Source organism: Triturus cristatus, chromosome 3_1 (assembly GCF_964204655.1).
Source record: "Triturus cristatus chromosome 3_1, aTriCri1.1, whole genome shotgun sequence".
Classification (NCBI taxonomy): Eukaryota; Metazoa; Chordata; class Amphibia; order Caudata; family Salamandridae; genus Triturus; species Triturus cristatus.
Genome location: NC_140583.1, coordinates 141,713,428 through 141,732,956, shown reverse-complemented (window position 1 = coordinate 141,732,956; position 19,529 = coordinate 141,713,428). Strand labels below are relative to the sequence as shown.

At 46.5% G+C, this 19,529-nt stretch overlaps 1 protein-coding gene across 3 annotated transcripts in view; it reads left to right on the top strand.

Annotated features, from left to right (window-relative positions):
* Positions 1 to 18,443, top strand: part of LOC146859851 (dual specificity tyrosine-phosphorylation-regulated kinase 3-like) — a 28,943-nt gene extending 10,500 nt beyond the window's left edge. Inside the window, exons 2-3 of one of the 3 annotated variants that reach the window (XM_085643590.1) lie at positions 5,318 to 5,623; positions 16,507 to 18,443. In XM_085643590.1, the coding sequence (XP_085499716.1) occupies positions 16,528 to 18,087 (1,560 nt within the window). In that variant the 5' untranslated portion in view covers positions 5,318 to 5,623; positions 16,507 to 16,527 and the 3' untranslated portion in view covers positions 18,088 to 18,443. Of the gene's footprint in view, positions 1 to 4,812; positions 4,909 to 5,317; positions 5,624 to 16,506 lie in introns of those variants that run through there. The other 2 variants (XM_085643592.1, XM_085643591.1) reach the window with 2 other exon arrangements.
* The last annotated feature ends 1,086 nt before the right edge of the window (positions 18,444 to 19,529 follow it).

The window sequence follows — 19,529 nt, the reverse complement described above, 5'->3', positions numbered from 1 at the left end:
ACCACGCGCGCATAAATATGTCACGAGCGGGTACACAGTGTGTGGAAGCGCACCCTCAGCAGAGGTAGGCACGAGGTTGTTGAGAATTAGAAAGAGCCTATGCCTTGTAGCGGAGTCCCCATAAAGGTACTTATATCCACCTACGCCTCCACACCTCCACTTACATCCTGGAACACTCCTCATCCCAACCCATGAGCAATTCTACCCCAAGATAACTAAATCGTGGGGAAGAAACCATCATTGGGCAGTAAGTGACTTACGCAAAAAGATTCCTTAAGCACCTGTCTCTGATCAGCTGTTGTGGGCTGAAACATGTTGATCATGCCTTTTCATCTCCAGAAGATACGTCATTTCGCCATTCCCATGTATTGAGGCATGAATGAAAGAAATAAGAATACCAAAATTACAAAAAATAATTACTGTACTAAAAAAAGTATATCCGGAACGCGGGACTGCCTCAAAGCAGCAATAAATCATTTTCCAAAAAAGATAATAACCAATTTATAACACAATATCTGCCCACCCGTTTAGAAAAGAACTATTTTGCCCCTGAATTATTATAACAAAAGCATATTGTTGCATATCATTTGAGAAGTTGGCATTGTCACAAAAGTGAATGTGGGAAAGAAAAAAGCATAACGTGATTTCCCACACCAGCACTGATTTTGAATATTGTAGCGGTGACTTTCAAAAAGAATACTTCAAGAAAGTATTTAGAAGGAGTTCCCATCATGTTGTCTCCCTTTTGTAACTTTAGCCTAAGTTAAGCACTTGAGCCATTACGTCATGGCATATTTGATTGCTATAACGCGCAAACGTTGAGTTGATATACAGGACGCTCCTATAGAACAGTAATAAAGAAATGAGGGGAAAGACTCCACTTATCTTTTCAGAAGTGCTTCACTGTAAGCGCCCACTATGACACACCTAAACAAAACATTACCCATATGAAAAAAATATCGAAATGCAAGAGTGTTTTATAAATGCCCAAAATATACTTTTGTTATAATTCAGGACCTGGCATAAGACTGTAAAAATTCGCAACTTCAATTCAGCAAAAATGCATTGCAGTTGAGGACAAGGGAGTTAAGTTAAGATTTAACTTAGATGGACATATCATTTTACACTTTATGTCAAAGGATTTTTAATACAAAAATAATTCATAGGCTAAATAAGGTAAACAATATAAACAAGAATACAATAAGGGGCCTGAAAACATGTATAATGGAGAAGTTTAAATAGAAAAGGTAAGAAGACAGAGGGAGTGAGAAGAGAGGGAAGGAGCCATTACTTTTCATCTATTGTGAGCTTCGTGCATTAGCCGTTCAATTTGCAGGTTGCAATCTAGGGTTGTGAGAGATTGTAGGATAAAAAGCCACCGCCGGCTACTGGTGTATCTATGGGGGTAAATGTGTTGGCGCTTGAATGAGTTACTGTTTACATATATATATATATATATATGTTTAAAGTGGTTTGTTTGAGGTGAAGTCATTGTCTAACCTGTCCCAGAAGCGTATAACTGTAGATTTTTATGGTGAATGTTGGAGAGAAATATTGTCTGCAACCCTAATATGCGTAATCCAGTTAATCCAACAGTTAAATGAGGCCTTGCGTGTGTTCTTCCAGTTGTTTAGGACTTTAGGAAAATGGGGATTCCACAAAAATGTTGGAATTTACACATTTGGAAACTTAAGGGGCACGATTTGCTCCAGGCCTACCTTTAAGCATAGGTGGAGAAAATCAGCATATGACATATCTCTTTCACATAGTTTCCTTCCTTGGAAAAGCATGCACAGTTACTCCTTTCAAAGGTACAGTCGGCTTAAAACCCTCTTCAATTTGGTTTCCGAGTGCATCACTCAATGAAATCCACGCTAACCCACCAGGTGAACTTCACGCCCGCAGCCGGCCATGATATCCAATCCTGCGCTCATATTCTATTCGATCTCTCCGCTGCTTTCGATACAATCGACCATCCTACTCCGCTACCATCATGTGCTGCTTTAGGGACCCCTTTTCTTCTGGCTCTTCCCACCACCACAGGTTTGGGTTCTCGTGCTACCTCTATGCGGATGATCCCGAAACCCTCATCTTATTCCTACCCTTCTCTCCCCCACCTTCGGTCTTCGATCACTGACTGACTGATCGACCGAGATCTGACACTAGGTGGCTATCTGGTATCACATGCTGAATTGATTAATACAATAATCCAGCTTTGACCAGTCTTAGAAAGGTTCACCTACTTCTTTAATTCCTGACTTCCAAATCCCTAACCAAAGTTCAAGTCATGAGTAAAATTAAGTAGTGCAACAGCCTCCTAGTTGACCAAACCTAGTATGTCCCCCCACACTCTGTTCAGCCTCTACAGATAATCACTCACATCTCCCTATAGGCAGCAGGTAGGTGGCGCACACCAAATACGAATTGCTTACCCTGTTATTTAAATGCATTTACCACTCTGTGATGTCCTCCCTCGCTACGTCTCTTTGTGAAGCCTGTATTCTGCCAGCAAAAATAATACAAGTGAAATCCTCTCTCCATCACTTCAAGAATCAGGTCGGTCGGCCTCCTCGGTCCTCTGCACTCGAATGTGCCCCTGATGACCTGAAAGGCTCAAAGTTAAAGATTGCTTCGGAATCTCATCTCCATCCAAGAACTGACCACTACACCCAGGCCCATCGCGTCACGAATATATCTATCTGGACCGCGACAAGGAATGTCACAAAATGCGTCACATGTATTGTAGGTGCATAATCTTCGGGTATGTCTAAGTCTTAACTTCCATACAAGGGATTCTAACCTTTACAATTTCCTCCTGTGTATCAACCTCATGTTTTACTATGACACCTTTTCTCAGATTTTTTTCTTTGGAGTGCTCCATGTAGAAGGACCAACTGTGAACCCATAAAGCAAAAATTGCATTTTAGAGTGGGAATGAGGAGGGGATAGCCGGGCCCCATGTTTGTGGGAGTGCTAGCCTGATGTTTCAAACATGAGAAACACGTGCATGCCTGAACGTGTATTCATTTCAGTGCTCACAGAAATCTAGCTATGTTGTAAACGTCCTCGAGGGCTCCTGTGAGCCCTGGTGAATGTTATACAAATACATAGTAAATGTGCTCCAATTACTGTGCGTGACTGTAGGGGTTTTCTGAAAATTCACTTCCAGGTACCATTCCTGCAAGAGTCGAGTTTGGAAAGTTGCCTTGCCCCGTGGGTGGAGCGTGAGGGGGGGTAACCGGGAAGTGTTGTACTTGCCCTATCACGACCGGCATAGGAGCGCGAGCGTCCTCTGGATGATGCGATGTCCATGAAATAAAACCCAACACACGTCTTGAGAGTGCTAATGCATACAGCAGGGAAAATGTATCGTAAAGTGAAACGTGTAACTCCTTTTAAGCAGGGATCAGTCTCTTGAGGTGTTAAGAAGACAATATTGACGTGACAGTGCTCCGCCCCCTTATTTGAGGAAGGCAAAGCTTCTTCCGGGTTTTTGTAATGCCGAATGCTCTTGCACCTTGTAAAAACTCGGCGTTAAAAGCGCGGAGTTTACGGGGCAGGAGCAGGAGGATTCCTGTGCTAAATCTAAGTCTTGCATCTCAGGCCCTTTATTTCACACACGTGGCACATGCCAGTCACATCCGGTCTATCCGCATGGGAAAGTGTACACTTATACCTCTCTGAGCAAGACCCGCATACTTGAGTTGTTTTTTTTAACCAGGATTTCGTGGACTCCATTTCGTGCCAGAGGCGTATAAAAAAATTTTTCATGGTTTTTTGAAGAATAACACTGTAAGAACAAACCCTATCCAGCCGGCTGAGGAGTTGGCAGACAAGAGGACCTTCCTTTGCTGTCCAAGTGTACGTCTCCATTTCTGCGTCTAACTTACCTTCCTGTTACCTAGGAAACCCCATGTCTCACCACATTGTGTTCGCGGCAGCAGTGAGGCGTCCTCTTTCACTGTCCGAGCGTTACTGAAGGGCTCTGCCCTGGACCACGCTAGACAGACCCGGGGAGCTTTGCCGCCGGCCCACCCCGCTCCCGTTCAAGCATTCATGTCTAGTTCAGTAGTATTCCTGAAAGGCTATTGGGTCGTCCACTTTGCACCCACCTTATGGATTTCATACATCGAGAACAGATCCTCTGAAAGTGCGAGCAGAGACAAAACGATAGACTTCAAATTGGGCTCATAAACCAAGGTTGCAGTCCTGCAGACGCCCATCAATGACGGGAATGGTAAACCGTGCAGGCTGCACGTGCACGCTATAAAGTGAGCCACAGCCGACAATATTGACGATTATAAAAGTGCATTCACTTGGATACCAGGTACCTTTACAGTGCTTGCCGAGTGCCCGTAAGCAAGCCTTGCCGCTGGTTTTGAAGCTGTAGCGGGAGGGCGAAGTGCCGAGCCAGTCATGAGTCTATTCTAATCCGTAATATACAAGTCACATGACTGATTTATTGTGTTCAGAAAACAACTATTGGTTGGATTCTGGGCCCGCAGAAGCCAACACCGCAGATGGCCATAGAAACCCCAGTTAAGGTACAGGGAACTGCCACGGTTTACGGACTTCCCACCCATGGGAGGAACATCTTCGGGAAATTAATAACCGGAGTGGCTTACATCTTCCAAGGCACGTCTTAAATATTCAAGCATATAGTGGGCATCACATCGGAGGCAAACATGAAACTGTCCAGTGGTTTTGCCCTTCTTCGCAGGTATTCTATTAACCCCCAGACATTGTACAATTTTGGTAATGGCCGTTCTAACAAATGATCACGTGGTTCGCCCGGCCAACAATAAATGATTAGAGCCAGTTTGCTAATTTTCCAACTGTGGTACCTGGAGTCTCGAGTTCCAAGCATGGCCAAACTTTTAACCTGAAAACTGAAAGAAAAAACGTCAGGTAGGGTTATTTGTATTGATTTTTGGAAACTGTGAAATAATTCCCAGCTGTATATCTATGCAAGCTGTCTGTTTGTGTCCGTGAGTGCTCTTAAGGCGTAATTATTACCTCTGACTGCATTCTAACATATGTATAATTTCAAATGCAGAAATTTGGTGTACATTGGTGCTCACTACACTTTTTTGTCTCCTCTCCCCCAAGCGGAAACACTTCCTTTACACCAATGTTTAAGGAGTATTCCTTTCCATTCATATTCTGTAAATATGTTTCCTGAGTGGGAAACTACTTGAAAAGGATTTAGTGAATTCTCGCAAAAATACGGGGTTTTGACTTTTAACAATCTTTTAATGCTGGTCTCATCTAGAAACATCGAATAGAGCCCATTATCCTGTTGCATTATCTTGTTTAGCTGCTGATCAACCCGCCATCGAGACCCAGCGTGAGACGGGGACGCCTGCTGTTGACCGGGCAGATCGGGTAGACCAGACAAAGGGGAAACTACAAATCCCACCACCCTTTGCGGCGCTCCGCAACCAGCGCGCCAGGAGGCGCCAAAAGGGGGCTAGGGCTCCCACAGTACGGGACGCGCGCGGGTGTGCCCGGGCGAAGCGCGGGTGTGCCCGGGCGAAGCACGGGCCAAACGCAGGCCCGTCTGAGACCAGAGAAGATTGGGCTGCCCCCCCCCGCCCCCCCTGAGCGTCACAGCAGATCAAAGGTCAGTCCTGCTAATTTAATCATATTTCGTTTCTACTAAAAGTATACAAGCCATTTGGTCCTCCGAACTGTTACCAATTTGTGCTCTAAGAAGAGGGGAAAAGCAGAAGCATGCCGCCCAGCGGAGGCTTTGTGGGGACACTCGATACATTTTTAGGTCTCGCCTGAGCCAGCGCTTTAGCGCTGCTCTCGCGAGAGCTTCTGTAAAAGGGGGATCTGGAAGTGCAAACTAGGGCTTTTCAGGCCTCCAAATACAGTGCATGTGCGCCGGGCACGCACACCATTTGGCAGCCTGAAAAGCACTGCCTGATCACTTTCGCGGCCGCTTTGATGTCCTCAGTGAGCCGCGCGGCCACTGAGGACATCAAAGCGAAAGTGATCACCATTTGTCACCCCCTCCCTTATCCCACTTCCTGCTTGTACCCCATGTTCCCTGATCTTTTTCACTGGGCGTGAATGATTTACCTCCCTGCACCATGCCTCGCTGCCTCTTCCTGCAGACACACAGGTTGTGTAAACAACCAATTCCATTTGCGTTGGCACCTGGGACAAGCTGAGCGGTATTTGCCCCTCACTTATTACAAACAAACTATTTGTCCATGTGTAAATTACATGTGAAGCAATATTTGTTCACAAATTTTCAGTACCCGAAAATGTTCACCCAAAGTACTCTGTTACTCTCGAACTAGGTTTGCGCTCTACAAGCGCTCTACATACATACATAATGGAACTAATTGCCCAGAAGTTGTACACAAGGCCATAGAAGGTCAAACTGCAGCATCCGAGTCCATCGGATCAGTGTTTTGTTTGCAATGATGCATGCCAGTCTCCCCCCTGTGCCCTTCAATCACATGTGAGAACTGTCGCACGAACAGCAGAAAAACACAAAAGACATCACCCGACGACTGCTCGGCAAATGCCTGCCAATTGTGCCTACCACTGCAGTCAGATATCCATCGCCACGCTGCAGCTGCGTTCAGTGTGACAGGAGCACCGCCACAGTCAGTGAACGTCTTCAGCACTCTTGACCCCCCCCCCCCCCCACCCAGCTATGGTGAAATAAGTCAATAAAAACGCACAAAAGCTTATTTTCATTGGCAATCTCTGCTTCGGCTGATCAGATCACTGCAGTCACCTAGCTAAAGGCCCATTGCCTAGCTGACCCCCCCCCCTAAACAACGGGGAGGGTGCGGGGCTTAGCATCTGTTGGTGACTGATAACAGAGCTATTCTTAGCTAGGAACCCCCCCTTGCAATCACTGAGCAGCTACCTACGTCATCGGCTCATCCTCAGTGGCAAATCCCCGAAATGTCCCATTCACGCGCCTCTTCTTCCTGGCTGCTCCTTTCTGACATTCCCATGGCTGCAGGCGCAGGAAAGCATGAAGGAAGAAAGCAAGCAAGGCTGGTATATTGGAGGGAGGGGAGCCAGCCCGCCGCACACGGGAGCTTCACGGGGAATCTGGAGATGTTTGGAAGATGCTCTTTTCGTTATTTTGTTATGTTTGTATTCAGAAATCGCACAATTTTGTCATGTTAGCTGATTGTTCTGCTGTTTCTGTGTTATGTGCACCCTTTGAAAGCGCCTCTTATGAAGGCAGTACAACAGGAGGTGTGGGTGGAGGTTGTGGGCACTGGCGCTCCTTATAGGGACCAGAACAGTGGTTTTCATCAGCAGCTTTTCACCCAGAGCAAGAGAAGGTGGAAGAGAAAGGAAAACTGTGGCAAAGGGGGAAGGCTGGGACCACCAAAGCCAATAGGCATGGCAAAAACATGTAAACACACATACTCACAAATGCAACCTATTCACAAAAATGACATTTACAAACCCCTCAGCCTTTGGTCTGTACGTGAGATGTCATGTGCGCCTCAGTGGAAACAATGCACCGCAAGGACAGCTAGTTGGAAAAGAGAACTAGTTTCAGATCCAAACATAGATGGGCCGTAAGCACTTCAGGCTAGCCTTTGCTGCAACCTCAGGTCACTGACCTGTTACTTTACGTCATGACCGGGCGCCTCACGGAAACGCATAGGTGTCTTTAATTTTTATTGTTTTTTGTTCATCTTGTTTTCAGAGTAGAGTAATCTTACCGAGCATCAAACTGCCTGTAGCAAGAAGAAATTTAGGCGGACTTAAGACCTCACCAAGAGGCCTAGCTTTTTGTTTCAAAATGCCTATCTGCCAGAGTTTGTGACCGGAACACAGGGCGCCATTCATCGCCTGCCCTCCCGGACACGTGCTTGTGCTCTGTACAATTGGAATTAGCGTGTGCAGGAAAGGCAATGTGCTGGCTATTGAGCACGTTGCTTATAGAAAGCACTACCTAGGAAGCGGCGGGTGGGTTGATTCCAGTCCCCAGCACTGGTAACCAGAGCCCCATTTTCTGTTTGCGGGCGTACCAGACCTTCCTTCTCCATTGGCCGGCTGTTTGCCTGCATGTTTGCAGCAGCGTTTTCACTGTCTTTGTCTGTCTTGCTAAGGGGGCAGCAGAGAGCGAATCCGAAAGGCACCTCCATGGTGCCGTAAAGCTGCCCCCCTCCCCCAGTGGCATATTGCATTGCAGTCCCATGGCCAAGCCAACAAGCATTGGCATACCCAATAGGTCTCGCCTTTGGGACCTTAGAAGTGTTTAGCTATGCAACAGTTGATTTTGTTGCAACAAGGATATTGTGCTGCATAACTAAATACTTATAAGGTCCCAAAAGCGAGACCTATTGGCTATACCTGCACGCCGCACACTGCTGCACGCCGCACACTGCTGCACGCCTCACACTGCTGCACGCCTCACACTGCTGCACGCCACACAATGCAGAATGCCGCTGCACGCCACACACTGCTGCACGCCACACACTGCTGCACGCCACACACTGCTGCACGCCGCACACTGCTACATGAAACACTGCTGCACGCCACACACTGCTGCACGCCACACACTGCTGCACGCCACACAAGGCTACACACTGCTGCATTACTCACTGCTGCATGCCGCACACTGCTGGACGCCGCTGCACGCCACACAGTGCTGCATGCCTCACACTGCTACACAAAACACTGCTGCACGCCGCACACTGCTGCACGCCACACACTGCTGCACGCCTCACATTGCTGCACACCGCACACTGCTGCACACCGCACAATGCTACACGAAACACTGTTGCACGGCACACACTGCTGCACGCCACACACTGCTGCACACCGCACACTGCTGCACGCCACACACTGCTGCACACTGCTGCATTACTCACTGCTGCATGCTGCACGACACTGCTGCATGCCGCACACTGCTGCACGCCACACACTGCTGCACACCGCACACTGCTGCACGCCTCACATTGCTGCACACCGCACACTGCTGCACGCCACACACTGCTGCACACCGCACAATGCTACACGAAACACTGTTGCACGCCACACACTGCTGCACGCCACACACTGCTGCACACCGCACACTGCTGCACGCCACACACTGCTGCACACTGCTGCATTACTCACTGCTGCATGCTGCACGGCACTGCTGCATGCCGCACACTGCTGCACGCCACACACTGCTGCACGCCGCTGCACGCCACACACGGCTGCATGCCGCACACTGCTGCACGCCGCACACTGCTGCACGCCGCACAATGCTGCACGCCGCACAATGCTGCACACTGCTGCATTACTCACTGCTGCATGCTGCACGACACTGCTGCATGCCGCACACTGCTGGACGCCGCTGCACGCCACACAGTACTGCATGCCTCACACTGCTACACAAAACACTGCTGCACGCAGCCCACTGCTGCACGCCACACACTGCTGCACGCCACACACTGCTGCACGCCACACACTGCTGCACTCCGCACAATGCTACACGAAACACACTGCTGCACGCCGCACACTGCTGCACGCCGCACACTGCTGCACGCCGCACACTGCTACACGAAACACTGCTGCACGCCACACACTGCTGCACGCCACACACTGCTGCACGCCGCACAATGCTACACGGCGCACACCGCTGCACGCCACACACCGCTGCACGCCACACACTGCTGCACGCCACACACTGCTGCACGCCACACACTGCTGCACGCCACACACTGCTGCACGCCACACACTGCTGCACGCCACACACTGCTGCACGCCACACACTGCTGCACGCCACACACTGCTGCACGCCACACACTGCTGCACGCCACACACTGCTGCACGCCACACACTGCTGCATGCCACACACTGCTGCATGCCACCCACTGCTGCACGCCGCACAATGCTACACGAAACACACTGGTGCATGGCACACACTGCTGCACGCCGCACACTGCTGCACTCCACACACTGCTGCAACAGCTGCACGCCACACACTGCTGCACGCCACACACTGCTGCACGCCACACACTGCTGCACGCCGCACACTGCTGCACTCCACACACTGCTTTTATGCGAGTTTATGCTACTGACATTGTAAATGACAATGCCTTTTATTTGTTTTAAATACAAAACATAAATAAAAGGCATTGTAATTTTACAATGCCAATAGCTCAAACTCTTATAAATGCGAGACCTATTGCATTGCAAATGCTTGTTATCTAGGGCGACCTCTGTCCTTGAACATGATATTGCAATTACAGAGCGCCGCCTATCTCTTGAACCCCCACCATCCAAACGATCGTCTCTGGATAGCCTGAGTGTTGTTTGACCCAGATAATGAGCCCCCCACATGGCCACTCTTTGTGTTTAGCAGTAGCCATTTTACAAAAGCCAGATAGCCTGGACGAAAAATCATGCTCTTTCAGTAGGGCACCTGCTAATTGATTATGCCTGAGGACTAATCGGTCTATCTGGGGCTTCCAGTTCGTCTTCTTGCCCATTGTTACACCCAGATATGTAAAGGTGTCAGTTTGCTCCAGGGAAACTTTATTCATAACTACTCTGCCTTTCACTATTTTAAATTTATGCAAGGCCCTGACATCCTGGCCATAAAACTTCGATTTAAATATGACCCAGATTTAATATTGATCAATGTGTATGCGAGAGGGATGGTGGGCGGAAAATATTCACCAATTGTATCCCAATGAGATACCTTCATTGAAGCCACCAAAGGGAAAAATCATCAGGTAATTGCAGGTGATTTCAATTGCACTTTTGAATCCCTTGGTTATGATGACTGCGGCCTTAGTAGTGATGAGGATTCCATCTGGGGGATCCCACTCCTAACGCTGCCCCGTGCAGAAATAATACCAATATATAAACAAGCATTGGCATAGCTAATAGGTCTCGCCTTTGGGACCTTATAAGTGTTTAGCTATGCAACAGTTGCATAACTAAATACTTATAAGGTCCCAAAAGCGAGACCTAGTGGCTATGCAAAGCGGCCGTGCGGCCGCGAAAGTGAAAGTGATCGTGAACACGATCAAACATCAAAGCGGCCGTGAAAGTGAAAGTAATCGCGGTAAAGTGCGGCGCGGGCGCCCGCGCACATGCACTGTAGCTCTAGGCTGGCCTGGTAGCACTTTTTGGAGCCCCCTCAATAAGTCTCGCCAGACCAGCGCATGCGCTGGGTCAGGCGAGACCTAAAAAGGGGACCGTGCCAGCCCAAGTAATTACAGGCGAATAAGCCTTATTGACACAATACAAAAAATTGTGGTTAGGCTTGTGTTGAGCAGGGTTAACACATGGATAAATGACCATGAATTCTATCCACTTTTCAAGCGGGTTTTCGCCCTCATGTTAGCACAATCGACCAAGTCATCTGGTTTATGATGATTTGTTGGAGCACTGTGATTTTAGCTGGGGGGACTCTTTAAGCGGCATTAATAGACTTAAAATCAGCGTTTGACTTGGTCCCACGGCACAAGCTATGGGACACATTAAAGGAAGCAGGGATGCCCCCTGAGCTATTATTATTAAATTGCACGAGTCAAACTACGCCCAGGTAGGACGGGGACAACAGGGGGGAAACAACGGATCGATTTCCAGTAAATAAGGGGGTAAGACAAGGGTGCGTTTTGGCACCTACCCGTTATTCCTTATTCATAAACAAGTTTATTACATACTACACTGCCTATCCAACAGACGCTCCCACTCTTGCTGGATCGAGGGTTCCACTACTAATGTTTGCAGACGATACTTTAATTTTGTCTAAAACTCAATCAGGTCTGCAACGTGCCCTCGACAGATTTACCGTCTTCTGCAAGGACCATGAGCTTGTAGTAAATGTCGATAAGACAAAGTTGATGGTCTTGCATAAATGTAAAATAGTGAAAGGCAGAGTAGTTATGAATAAAGTTTCCCTGGAGCAAACTGACACCTTTACATATCTGGGTGTAACAATGGGCAAGAAGACGAACTGGAAGCCCCAGATAGACCTATTAGTCCTCAGGCATAATCAATTAGCAGGTGCCCTACTGAAAGAGCATCGACTTTCTTATACTAAACCGGTAGGGCCTGCTTTGTCGATTTACAAAGGGAAAATCAGGGCATCAATAATCTATGGCGCAGAGCTTTGGGGTTTTGAAAACCTAACTCCCCTAGTCGTTGCACAAAATATGTTCCTGAGATCCCTAACTGGTCTTCCTCAATCGACTCCCCTTAGACCGTTATTATTAGACTTGGGTTGTACCTCATTTGAGGAGGATGGAGGTTTTAGACCCCTGGCCTCCTGGAGACGATTATGGACAACTTCGGAGTTATCACCATATGCAAACGCAGTAAGGCATATTAGAGAAGCAGACATGTCATCAAAAATTAAGTGGCTGCAAAAGATCAAGGGCACACTATTTGACATGGGGCTAGGCCATTTGTGGGAGGACCCAGTAGGTAATCCGTTCCCATCTAAAAATGATTTTAAAGCACTATATAGGGACATGGTCAATCTTAAGTCCATGTCACTGGTGAGCAGTACTTCCCTGACAGGCATTTTTCTAGAACATAAGTATGAATTCAGGCCTGAAGCTTATTGGGATTTTATCACAAGACCCTGCGATAGAAAACTATATAATCAATTTAGAGTTGGGACCCTTCCTATAAAATCTTTTACATCAAACTGGCGTAATGACTTAGATACCAAATGCCCTACGTGCTTAACGATGGAAGAGTCTATAGCCCACTTACTGTTTTTGTGTCCGGCATACAAGGGCCCTCGATACAAATGGCTTAAGCCGATTTGTTCAAATATTGGTACAAGATCATGCCAAACAGCGTTGCGTATTCTGAAATCAGATACACGTGAAGATATAGCTATAGCAGTGGTGAAATTTCTGAGTTGGACATGGGCTCTTAGACGAATCAGTCTGGAGGCTACAGCAGACACTACTCCACAATAACTAGCTGTTATACATATATTGTGTGGTGTTCCCTGTGTGTACTGTATCTCCTTGAATACTCTGGTCTTTTTTTATAGGTGTTGTTTTTTATTTTATATTTTAAATTTTAAGGATATAATAATTACTTGACTAGTACCATCAAATGATAATAATTTTACACTGTATCGTATGTTTTAACGAAAAATTCTTAACGATATTCTTGTAACAATGAATACAAATCTTTTTTTTAAAAAATCATCTTATCCTATGAGATTTTATGTATTGTATCATGTGTCTTTTATGATTCAAAAATATCGACTAAAGACTAATTTTGGATTTGGATAGATTGTAGGAATTTCCACCACAAAATCCAGAAAGGGAACTTCGTTCTCACAAATTAGTTTTTTCACATGCTAGTTAAACTTGGTAGCCAGTAGCGGTGTATGAGCTTGGACGGATGTTCTGGTCAGATTCTGTTAATTATCAACCAGAATAGGCTGTGATGGCAACTCTCTTTAGAGAATCAGGTTGGACATACTTTTCATAGCAGGAAACATTTGTACGTTATTTGTAATTCACTGTACTGTAATATTGCACACAATAGCTTTGGGGGTTCGGCGATTGTCTTTGGAGCAAAATACAGTTCCAGCAATACTTGTTCTTGAAAATAATTTGAAAAAATCCAGCAATCTAAGCAATACTTAATTCCCACTGGAGGATCCAGTGGCAACATTTTGTTGAGATTCAGTTTGGAACATGTACTTTGTAATGGTCCGATACCCACCTTCCTATTTTCAAAATGGCCGTCTGCTGGAGGCCCTCTTTAAATGCAGTTGTGACTGTTTCTGTGCGAAAAGCGGGGGTTGATCACTCTCTCCCATAGAACCTGGCCTTTATAGTGCCTGTTCCAATACTTACCTGAGCTCGGATAAGGACACCAGGTTTCCATAAACGGTCTACCAGCAAGTTCCCAGGCAGCTGCGGAATGCAAGAACTTTGCCAGGCAGAATCTATGATTCTGGAATCCCCAAATTGACTTGACTGCACAGACTTCCCATTTCTCTTGTGGTGAGTTTCAGATTCACAAAAAAGATCTAGCGGGTGAGGGCCAACCAGATACGTACTACTCCCCGTCAATCATTACATTCACATCTCTTGTTTTCACAGGAATAAACTCCAGGCAGGTTACCTGCCTGGAGTTTATTCCTGTGACTGTGAAAACAAGAGATGGCAAAAGCAGCTATATTTTTAAACACTTTACACATGGCACATACGAAACTCTACATTCCCTTTCGGGCAATCAGTTCTCTAAGAGGCCAATTAGTAGTGGTCAGTTTATAAACTTTAAGTAAGTTGCCTGTACAGCTGTTGGATTGTCTGACAAATTTCTACCATAAGTGAGGTCCAAACCTATGCAGACACATGCCCACTGAGTGACCGTAAAAAGAAGCAGAGCCCTCCAAGCTGGCTCCTTTCGTACAGTTTGTTCTCACCTCACTTTTTGCTGCAGATGTTCTCCTTTGGGTGGAAATCCTCTGCCTAGTGTCCTAGGCACTCCTATCGGAATATAATTATTTCTGTACTGTGTTCCTATACCCTCTACCCTTGCCTCTTGGGGGGCATGGCTAGCTGCATTCCATGCAGCTGGGTGTTGGCGATCACGTTGAAACATCCCCTCCTGTGTCCATAAGGTGTTCTCTAGTGACAAGCCATTGGATTTTAGAAGGGCTACCTACAAACTTGTTAGATGGCAGAGGGATGCTAGGGGCCTATGAAGTAGAGCTGCTTTTTAGATCTCGCCTGCTGACCGCACATGTGATGCCACTGTGAGGGGTACTGTTTACAATAAAGGGCTTGGAGCCTGCTCATTGCTTACTATTCGTTGGTTTCATTGTCACTGTTCTTTGCTGCCTCCTAATTGGCCAGCACATGCCACGCATCACTTCCTTCTCTTTCTGTAGAGCATGGACAAAGAAAAGATTGCTTCATTATGAAAAAAAATAGTAATGTAATATAAATATTAAGCACTTTGGAACTGCAAAAATGGCAGCATAGGACTGCAGCGTTTGTGTGGAATGGTTTGTAATTTGTAAATCTTATTGCAGCCAAGGTATATAATGCAATATGTGCTTTTCAATGCGCATTCTAAAGAAATATACGACAAGGCACTTTGAAACTACTTGAATGGCAACAAAGGACTGCAGCGTTCGTGTGAAATGGATCGTGATTCGTAAATCATACTACAGTCCAATCATGAAATGCAGTATGTGCTTTCCAAGGCGCACTTTAAAGAAATATACAACCAGGAGACTACAATAAACAACAGGGTAGTCTGTCACTTGCACTTTAAAAGCACGTTCTCATCATGTAAGAAGATAGACTGCTTACCTCTGAAGAGGGCTAATTAGATAATCCAAAACGCTTCAGGAGTAAAGCAAGCGGCCGCGCGTTACAATGACGAAATATAGCGCCTCATAGCCTTTGGAAGTTAGGTGTACAGCGTTCTTCTTTTGCGGAGAAGTGATACATTATATGAATATGGCAGGTAGATGGAGGTCCCCTGACTCATTAAGCGGGCTCCGGGCGCATATCACTGCACTGTGCATTTAGGTGACCATGGTCACGGTATAATCGTCACTGCGACCACCAACGCTTTTCATTGCTATTCACGGGAATTCGTTTGTAGGCTTGTGCTTAAAATGTGTGTGTGTGTCTTTTTAAATTTCCAAGCAATCTGCTCTCTATGTCTATGCATTTCGACAGAGTATAAATGGTTTTAAAAATATGGCGCTTACCAGAATGAGGGAGGCTGCTGCGAGAGCCGAAACGCGTCTCTCTGTGTTGCCGGGTCAGAGGAGGGCCTATGAATTAAAATGCCTTTGTAACCTAGCACTCCCCATGTGAGTGCTCCCTTCCATGTGGAGTGGGGTTTGGGGGTGTGGGGGATATGTGCGTGCGTCCGTCCGTCGGTGACCGTTCAAATAAAGCTCAAGCAAAGCCAAACATGAAAATTAGTGTCTGGTTTTGCTTGGAAGTGCAGGACCAGGCCCTCTGCCCAACCCTGCTGTGCTTAGAGTGTGCGCAGGGCCTTGCACCCAAACCCTGCTGCTCACAGCCTTGGGTAGAAATTAAGTAAATCATAAAAAAAACAAGGAAATTCACTGAGAAACCATAGTTAAAACCTGAGTTATGACTCAGACATTCAAGTCCACTGAAATTTACCAGTTAACATAAAACACATTGCACTCGACCTAATTCAGTTTTTATCTGTGTTGTTTTCAGTATCCCCCCCCCCCCCATCCCCACCAGGGTTTGCAAGCATATTTTCTCTTTGTGTGAATGGCCTACCATCTGACCTGTTTAACCTCATTTGGGTAATGGGTTGAAGTAACATATTTGAAGTGACTTGAAATGAAGTTTCTCTTTATGGTAGAATCCATGCTGTGGTTAATCTGCCTGCTCTGCAACCTACAAATTAAGCTAAGAGCGTTTTCAAAAGCCTGAAATGCTTGGTTTTGAAAGTGCTTTTTGTTTTGCTGTATGTCCACTTGCTCTCTCCAAATGTCTGTTAATTGCTCCTTTCTTTATTTCTGCGCAGGTCAGCGGTAATAAACACACCATGAAGGACCCACAGTGGAATGGGAGCCAAGGGCACGTGAAAGTCCAACAGTTATTCGAGGATACCAGCACGCAAAGGGGAAATGGATCCCTGCCACCGGCGGGGGGTCCTGGATCCGAGAAATCCATACCCCTGCTTGCAAAAGAAAAAAGTATGGACAGCTCGAGCACCACAAAGTCCAGTGATGGCTCCACCAAGTCTGCCAAAATGTCCTACTTGACTGCAGAGCAAGCTATAAAACAAAACAAGCACCAACTGTCTGCCTTTGAACTGCAGGAAATTGGGGGATTTTCCGAAATCTACTTTGTGGGTCCAAATGCGAAAAAACGACAAGGTGTTGCGGGTGGCCCAAACAATGGGGGCTACGATGATGACCAGAATGGCTATATTCTGGTGCCCCACGATCATCTGTACTACCGCTACGAAGTACTGAAGATCATTGGCAAAGGCAGCTTTGGACAAGTGGCCAGGGTATTTGACCACAAGCTACATCAGCACATGGCCTTGAAACTGGTGCGCAATGAGAAGCGCTTCCACCGGCAGGCGGCCGAGGAAATCCGAATCCTAGAACATCTGAAGAAACAGGACAAGACTGGTAGCATGAACGTCATTCATATGCTTGAGAGCTTCGCCTTCCGTAATCACATTTGCATGACCTTTGAGCTGCTGAGCATGAACCTGTATGAGCTAATCAAGCGCAACAAGTTCCAGGGCTTCAGCCTGCAGCTCGTGCGCAAATTTGCCCACTCAATCCTGCAGTGCTTGGAGGCCCTCTACAAAAACAAAATTATTCACTGTGATCTCAAGCCGGAAAACATCCTGTTAAAGCAGCAAGGCCGCAGCGGAATCAAGGTCATCGACTTTGGGTCCAGTTGCTTTGAACACCAAAGACTCTACACATACATTCAGTCACGTTTTTACAGGGCCCCAGAGGTGATACTGGGGAGCAGGTATGGTATGCCCATCGACATGTGGAGTTTTGGCTGTATCTTGGTTGAGCTTCTCACCGGCTATCCCCTTTTCCCTGGTGAGGACGAGGGAGATCAGCTGGCATGCATGATGGAACTCCTTGGGGCTCCACCCACTAAGCTCCTCGAGCAGTCCAAACGGGCCAAGAACTTCATCAACTCGAAAGGCTATCCCAGATACTGCACTGTTACCACGCTTCCTAATGGCACAGTGGTACTCAACGGGAGCCGGACCCGCCGTGGAAAAATGCGGGGTTCGCCTGGCAACAAAGAGTGGGTGACAGCCCTGAAAGGTTGTGATGACTCGCTGTTCATTGATTTTCTAAAGGAGTGTCTTCACTGGGATCCGTCAGCCCGAATGACCCCGAGTCAAGCACTGAGACATCCTTGGATCAGCAAGCGTGTTCCCAAGCCCCCGAGTTCTGATAAAACTTCTGTGAAACGGATTTCTAACCACACTAGCTCTTTTCCAGGGATAAATTCAAAACTACCTCCTGTAGTTGGTGTCGCCAACAAATTACGAGCTAACCTGATGAACGAATCCAATGGCAGCATCCCGTTGCGGACAGTTCTACCCAAACTGGTTAGCTAATGTACTAGCAAAAAAATACATTTAGGTTGTATTTAGGTTTCTACAGCAGGCCCTTTTACATTGACAAATTGCAATAGTTTTATTGAATTTTACATATTTAAAAAAAAAAACTGTACATAAACTTGAAATGTAGACTTTTAAACAAAGGGCTATTCGACCAGATTTTTCATTTGCAAGCTGGTGCACACAGTCGCCTTGAGATCCGTTCAGAGAGGTCAGCAATTTATAGCACACGGGGAGGGGAAGAGACAAAATCACCAGCATTTGAGGCCAGGCATGAACGTTGTTGATGAAGAGCACTGTTAAAGCCTTCCTGAAACATGTTGAGTTGCCAGTAAAACCTGAACTTCCGCCAACTTGGGTGTCATTTATGGCAGATTGAGGTATTTGTGCGCTCCAAAGATGAGTGGCGTGGTGGGTTCTCTGGGAAGGTTATATTACAAATATTATATTTATCTATTTATGCTTTTTTCTACATGAACTCGCCTAACCGCCATTTCTGGCTGCTTTGGATGTTATTGCCAAATGAACTTTTCTACACATTATTCTAACATAGATCCAATCTGAATGTGTTTATGGTTACTGTTGATTGTTGGCTGGAAGAAGGTGGTGTGAGAAGTTGGCCTGATATATGCTGTCCACTGGTTATTGTGGGCACCTTGTAACAGTCCAAACAACCCCTTATGGTGATAGGTTAAAGACAACCTTTATTGAAAGCTATCCTAGTGGTAGCTATGGAGAGCAGCCTTCAGGCTAAGTCTTGAAGGAATGCAAAGCAGCTTGTTTTACCAGTCTATAATCTCTTGAATGATCAAATGAAAGGACAACTACACCAGGTATATATTTAAAATATATGTATTTAAGATAAAACACACCCCTCTAGTCTCTTTATGAGGCTGGAGTTCGAAGTACTTAAGTTACAAGTCAGTATTCAACAGTAAAAGCACAAATACACGTTTGGGCCCTAGGGGCATACCAAACCATATACCAATAAAGTGGCATAAGAACCACGACTGAACTAGACACAAGGCCTAGATCCTGTAGAAGTGCTTGGACCACAAGGAACCACCCAAGGTAGTGACACAGGGGACCCATGGGGGACGCGTGCAGTGTGAGAACACAGCCGCGAATCGCCGTTAACTTCTATGGGGAAAGTCGCGGTTGGAAATTAAGAGTTTAAGGACACTTAGAGGATGGCGACGATCGAACCCTTTTGGACTTAGAGGTGTCTAGGGCCAACACCCACGGGAGCACCGGAGTACTCGAGTTACCTCACCCAGGGAAGCCGGGTGCATAGGTGTCTTTTGGTGTCCGGTTGCATCGCTTTTTTTTAAATGGAAGCTGGCAAAGAAGTGCTGCTGCTGTGAAGAGGAGAAGTGTATGGAGAGATCCAAGCCTGGATCTAGGATGGAAGAAACCTGAAAGAAGAGGGGACAGAGTCT